Source organism: Cucumis melo, chromosome 3 (genome assembly GCF_025177605.1).
Source record: "Cucumis melo cultivar AY chromosome 3, USDA_Cmelo_AY_1.0, whole genome shotgun sequence".
In the NCBI taxonomy this organism is placed as follows: Eukaryota; Viridiplantae; Streptophyta; class Magnoliopsida; order Cucurbitales; family Cucurbitaceae; genus Cucumis; species Cucumis melo.
Genome location: NC_066859.1, coordinates 10971255 through 10978463, shown reverse-complemented (window position 1 = coordinate 10978463; position 7209 = coordinate 10971255). Strand labels below are relative to the sequence as shown.

At 29.8% G+C, this 7209-nt stretch overlaps 1 protein-coding gene across 1 annotated transcript; it reads left to right on the top strand.

The window, feature by feature from the left end:
• Positions 1-5684: 5684 nt before the first annotated feature.
• On the top strand, positions 5685-6092 carry LOC103488679 (basic leucine zipper 43-like). The gene has a single exon (XM_008447524.3). It carries the CDS (start codon positions 5685-5687, stop codon positions 6090-6092), a length of 408 nt encoding a protein of 135 aa, XP_008445746.3.
• Positions 6093-7209: the final 1117 nt, after the last annotated feature.

Sequence of the window (7209 nt, the reverse complement as noted above, 5' to 3'; positions counted from 1 at the left end):
AGCTGATGCAGATTGGAAGTTGGAAAAGGGCCAAAGAATGTATGAGATCGATTAAGAAGAGAGAAAAATACAGATTTTAGAAGGAAGAAAGGGGTCTAACCTTCATTTATATCACAACCAACATTAATAATATCCTAAGTTTTGTATTAAAACATTAATTTATCATCAAGTTTTCAATTTTACCTTCCCAGTAATCTAATGTTCCTGAGAACTATATAGTTTTGCAAGAAAAGTCTAGAACGCCGATTATGTAAAAAACCCTAAAAACACAAAATCAAATGAACGGACACCACGCCACACCGAACGGCGACAATGTCGGAGCCCTAGTCGGTGAACTAATCAAACACCGGTGGCAACAAATATATGATTTTCATTCACAATCGGCCAACCAATATACAAGTTATCTAAAATACATAATTACATATAGGAAATACAAAATATAATACAAAATACATGAAATAAAAAAACATTGCAGCTTAAACCCCAAATTAAAAAAAATCGCGACCACTTGAAAGAAGATGGAAATTACCATTGCTGTGAATGTGAGAGGAAAAGGAACGGTGGTGGGCGGTCAGAACAACAATGGTGGCATCCAATCACAATAGTGGCGACGAGCTCAATGGTGGCAAGAATGGTTATTTGTACAAGGAACGACCATCAGAGAAGAAAACGTCATCGGCGAAGAAATGGAGGGATTCATTTGGAGAAGAAAATAAAGTTGCGAGTAGGAGACGGTCGAAAAGAGTAAAGTAAGAGAGAGACAATGTTACTTTTTCACAAAATAAAATTATTAAAAAAGTTAAATGGACCTTTAATGTCGGTGGAAAACCAACATTAAAGCATCTTATTTTTTCACAAAATAAAGTTATTAAAATTAAAATTAAAATGGACCTTTAATGTCGGTTTTCAAAATGGTGGACCTTTAATGTCGGTGGAGAACCGACATTAAAGGTCCGCCTTTTCAAAACTGACATTAATGTTCTTTTTTCATTTTTCCCAACCGACATTAAAGTCTATATTTCTTCTAGTGGTTGCATTGTTTATCATGAACAAACCTCATATGTTGACAAAGCAGTAGGGCGTCTTGATAGAGTTGCATCGTCTATCATGAACAAATCTTATACATTGACGAAGTAATAGGGTATCATGATAGAGTTGCATCATGTATCATAAACAAATCCTAGACGTCAACGAAGCAGTAAGGCGTCATGATAAAGTTGCATCATCTATCATTAATAAATCCCAAACGTCGAAGCAGTAGGGTGTCATGATAGAGTTGCATCGTCTATCATGAACAAACTCTAAAAGCTGACAGTCAAAGAAGTAGGACGTCAAGGAGACTGTAATCTCATATATGCTTACATGGGACCTTCAAAGACTTACAAAAAAGATTGTTTTAACCTTTGATAGAGTTTCAAGTTGGTGGAACAAATTAACAGCCAATAACCCTGAAAATAAAAAAAAATTAAGTTAAAAGTAAAAAACAAAAACAAAAAAAAAAAAAAAAAGAGAAAAGAAGAAAAAAAAGAGAGTGAGAAAGAGAAGTTTTTTTTTTTCTCATACCTTTATTCTGCTTGATGAGGAAAGAATGATAAGCTATGGGTCTATATATAAGGCTAACAAGTTCAATTCCTAAGACGATTTGTAATGATTTTAAATTTTTAAATAATAAAATAAAATTAAAATTGAATTATCTTATGTTATTTTATTTCAGAATAAAATCTCGGATTTCACTTTTAAGATATTTAAACATATTTTAATTCTTTAATTTTTTAAATAAAATTAAAATTCAATTCTTATATTATTTTATTTTGGAATAAAATCTCGAATTTCACTTTTTGAGATAATTAAGCATATTTAAATATTTTAAAATTTAGATTTTATTCCCAAATGTAAATTTAAATTTAGATTTTACCTCCATTTTTATCTCAAATTTAAATTAGAGTCATAAATCTAACTTTATCCTAAGATTGAGGTCTCGTATTTATCTCAAAATTAAACTTGGTCATTTTATCCCAAAATTAAAATTGGTCATTCCAAATTCTTGTGCATTCTCATGACAAATTAGAGTATGGTAGAAACCTCATCTTTGTCTTAAATTAAAATATGGTTCCAAATTTTTTTTTAAAAAAAATCATCAAATTTAAATTTTTATCCTCAAATTATCCTTAAACTTTTCTCAAATTAAGAATTGACAATATTCCAACTCTTATTTCAAATTTAAATCAAACTCATGTACTAAAATCATAGTTTAATTAATTTGATATGTCAAATTTAGCAAAAAAAAAAAAAAAAATACTCGTATTTGGACTTCAAATTTATCTTTTCGAGATTCACCCACTCATACACATGCATAAATCTCGAAATGGGGCATTTGCTGAATAAGAAATTTTGGAGCCAATCACAAATTGCCACGTTATTTACTAAAATAATTGTATTTGGGATTAACTAAAAATTGACATGCATCATAAATTAAATTTAAACACAAATTGGACAATTTTAATGATGTTATATGTCTTTATTATGATAATTGAATCAAATTAATTATTTTGATTCAATTAAATATTATTTATTTGAGCTAAAATTCAATTAAGCCCAAAAATAAGTTTAATTTAGCCCAAAGTTAAATATGATCCAAATCCATGTGATTGAGCCTATGGTCTGGTTCATGGACCAACTAGATTCAAGTCCATAAAACCCTACCAAGTATCTCTAGAGGAGTTCTCTTCATTTGTGGGATGAGAAATTTTTTAATCAAGAAGGTCTAAAGAAAATTCTCCTAAAAAGCTAGAAAACTCCCCAACTCCTGAAGTCGTTGACCCTCGAAGATTGAATCTCCTTTGAAGATCCAAACTTTCTTCCAAGACTCCAACTTCAAGAACATCATGTGCTACGCTCGCTTACTCAAATCAAGCATAATCATCCAACCGACAAAGAATCAGAGGATCAAATTCTAGAGATCGAACCACAGAGCATCAAATCAACATAAATTCAACATCAACACAAATTCAACTTCACGAATCAAATTTATCCAGAAATCCCGTGTGAACAGTAAGATTAAGTTAGTTTTTTTATCACAAGAATTGAAATCTACATAATTTCTCGTCATTTTCAATTTTACGGAAATTTTGCCGATTGTTACTAGAAATGTCGATTAAATTTTATTTTTCAATTATTTTTAAGAAATAAAAACAATTGTACCGCAAATACTGATTGAAATTGACAATAAACAGAGTGAGGAAAATGGAAAAATGAAATTTAACATTTGAAATCAAATTGGGTTTGAAAAGTATAAGAAAAATATGAAAATTGAAAAAACTTGATTGGGAGATGATGATATTTTCACCACGTGGGTCCTTCCACTTAAAATCTCAAAAAGTATGAAATTGGTTAAAACGAGAGTTAGTTTTGTAACCTAATTTTTTTTTTTAGGTTAAAGAACAACGATTCCCGACACATATGGATAGAAATATTACGTGGTCATAACTAAGAATACAATTTAATTTAGCAAAACTTTCGTAAATGTAACAAAAACATTAAACTATTTACGGTCCGTGTAACAAAATTCATAAAGTTAGCTATTTTTTAAATATTACAGATTTGTCTTTCCATATTTCTTCTTTTACTCGCGATCTCTTTCATCGTTTTCCTCCGACGATTTCTTTCCATCGTATTTCTTCTTTTTCACTTCTTTTATTTTACTGTAATTTATTTTCATCGTCTTTTTTTTTTTATTCTTTTTTTACATCGTTTAATCTTTCTATCGTATTTTTTCTTTTCCTCTTTTTTTCTTTGTGATTTTTTTCCATCACCTTTCTTTTTTTTTCTTTTTTTTTACGTCGTTTAAATTTGGGTAACCAAATCTAAACTACCGTATACAAAAAATAGCAAAATGTAAAAGATCGTGTATAAAAAATCATTTAGATTGGAGTAGCCAAATATAAACCATCGTGTAAAAAAAGTATACGATTTTGTAAGAAAAATAAAATATTGTGTATAAAAAATCTTAAAAAAAATCATTTAGATTGGAGTAGCAAAATGTAAATGATCGTGTAAAAAAAGTAAACGATCGTGTAAAAAAAAGATGGTGTAAATAAAATAAAAGATCATGCAGAAAGAATCTTGAAAAAAATCATTTAGATTGGAGTAGTCAAATGTAAACGGTAGAAAAAATATAAGATCATGTATAAAAAATATTGAAAAAAAATCATTTAAATTGGAGTAGCCAAATGTAAACGATCGTATAAAGAAAGTAAACGATTGTGTAAAAAATATAAACGATCATATACCAAAAGAATTTAAAAAGTCATCTACTAAATTTTGAAAAAAAACCATTTAGATTTGGGTTTCCAAATCTAAACAATCAAATTTAAAAAATTAGATGATAGAAATAAAAAGTTAAATTGTAGCCATATCTAAATGATCGCGTACTAAACAATAACCAAATCTAAACGATCGCAAATATATTACGCGCGCGTGATTGATGGGACATTTTTAGTATTTTACGTGGTGGGCCTCTAGACTTTTTTTTCGAAAATTAACATAAATAACATAGCTTTTCATCTTATAAGACTACATTTTTAAAAAATTGTTTAAAACAAATTTTCGTTCTACCTCAGATGAGATCAACCAATGAGATTTTGTTAAAAAATTAAAAGAAAATTAACTAATAAATTGTTTTAAACGTTTGCAGTGCATTCGAGAGAGATTACATCAAGATTCTATCCATTTTTAAAATATTCTCAAATCTTATATATTATTTTTAAAAAAAGAAATCTAAATTTGGTTATTTTGTTAAATATTATATCCAATTCTTATGTTCTATTTAAAAAAAATTAGGTAAGATTTTAATAAAATATTTGGTAAGAATAACTGAAATTGAAAAAAAATTGAAAATATATAAGATTTGAATTTTTTTTAAAATTTTGGGATTAATGAAACGTCCAAAAGAGTTAATAGGTTAGACACGACATAAGATAAAAGGAGAAAAATGGTTCAAACAGATTAGAGTGAAAACGATTTTTCAAAAAGAATGTTTGACATAATAAATACAGGATAGTCTCTTCTTACATAATAAATACTAATCTATATTAGAAAGAGTATTAGAAAAATTTTGCTTAGCAAGTGCTACTAAAGTAAATATAGTCGAATATTGAGCATTTGACGTATAAGTGGGGTTGGTTATATTTATACTCAACAACATCCATCGTCACAAATCTTTTTAAAAAACAAAACAAATCTATGTTAGACGACACATACTTAACCCCAGCTGGTACCATATGATATTTTTCAAAATTCACTCCAATTTCAAACCACTTACAAAATTTTCTGACATGAAAACAAAAAACTACAAGGGGATGATTGAACAAATACCGATAAAAACACAAGATTCATTATTTTTTTTTAATTTAAATATAACAAAATAACTAAAAGATTAACCGGAACTCATCAAAACTTCAAATTTTCTGTTTCTATACTCGATAGAATATAAAGTTTTATTATATCTTATTAAAATTTTCAACAATTTTATCATTTTACGATAATTCTCCAGATGAAAAGTAACATTACAACAGTGTGCGGACATACTTTAGTTTCCTATAAAATCCCACCAACTTTCATATCTTGCTTGCCCACCATCCCACTTGAATACAACAATAAAAAAAAATCAAAAAGTAGAAACCCAGATGGAAGGAGGAGCTGAAGAAAAGTACTTTTGGACAATTCAAAGCAATGATCGTCCAGGCATGATCTCTAGTGATCAATTTTGCGGTCCAACAAGCTGTAATTACAACAATAATAACATGTCGAGCAGCACAGAAAGGGCAGATGAAAGGAAGCAGAGGCGGATGATATCGAACCGAGAATCGGCTCGAAGGTCCCGAATGAGGAAGCAAAAGCATGTGAAGGAGCTTTGTTCTCAGCTACTTAGGTTGTGCACCCAGAAGCATGAGCTTGAGGAGAAATTGAGGGTTTTGATGGAGTCTCAACAGCGCCTTCTCCAAGAAAATGCCAACCTTAAGCAACAAGCTTCAGCTTTTCGCCAGATCCTTAGAGATATGGAACTTGAACAACAACTTATTACCCAATTTTGACTGCCCGGAATCTTTCATTTCGATTTGATTAGGCTTAGTTTTAAAGTTATTCGCAAGTAAGGAATAAATATATGTTTTGATGGCGTGTTATAAATCGTCCTTCTTTAAAAATCTCATTGCATTTTGGAAATACTTGTCTGATACTATAACCTAAACAGTAAATGTTACGAAAACACTCGTGACTAAATTAAAGGAAGTGGTGTACATACACGAATTCCTTTAAAAATACACTAGTCCCCTAATTAACATATTATTTGAAGTATAAAGGATAATTATTTGAACTATGGACTATTTTAATGAGTATTCTCACACTACAACAAATATGTCCTTTCATAGCATCCAACAATAGCATATCTTGTAATACGCTATAAAAAATAGAAGGAAAAAAGAGCAAAAAGAAAATACTAAAAGCACGATCTTTTTTATGTTTGGCGAGGCCCGCACGTTACACCACTTTTCGGTCATCCCTCCCTTAATTCATGACTTTTCATTTTTTAGACCTATCTTTGATTTGGTTTGCACCTCTCGCACATTCACTCTCACATCTCGTTGTAGGTCTCAAACCTCTTTTTTGGATTTGTTTTGCGCCCAAGGTCAAAAAAATTTCTCTCTTCGTTATCATTCGAATTGAAAATCTCTAGGCTCTCTTGTTTTCATTCACATCTCCCTGCTAGTTTTCGTTTGCACCGAAGTCGTTCATCTATGAGTTAAGCATAATGGTGTGTTTTACTCGTACTCTCAGTTGTTTCTTCCTATCTATTGATTCACATAAGGGTGGATTTGTGAGCAACTCTTCCTCTCATTGTTTTTCTATTATGTCTCTGAAATTGCAGCACTCTTTTTCGTTATCTCTAAAAGTTCAAGATATTGATTTAAGCATATGAAGCTCAAGCGTTCTGATTGTTAGATAAATAGATAGGTTTCTACTTTCTTGTCGTTGTTTATTGTTGGTTGCATTTTTTTTTATTCTACCCTCCTATGGATGTCAAGCAAAAGGTTATCTAACTTTGATTGAAAAGAGTAATAGGTTAATTAAATTTCTAGATTTTTTAAACTACAAATTTCAAGATTTCATTACTATCTCTTGTCAACTTGAATTTAGATGAATTCAAAGTTC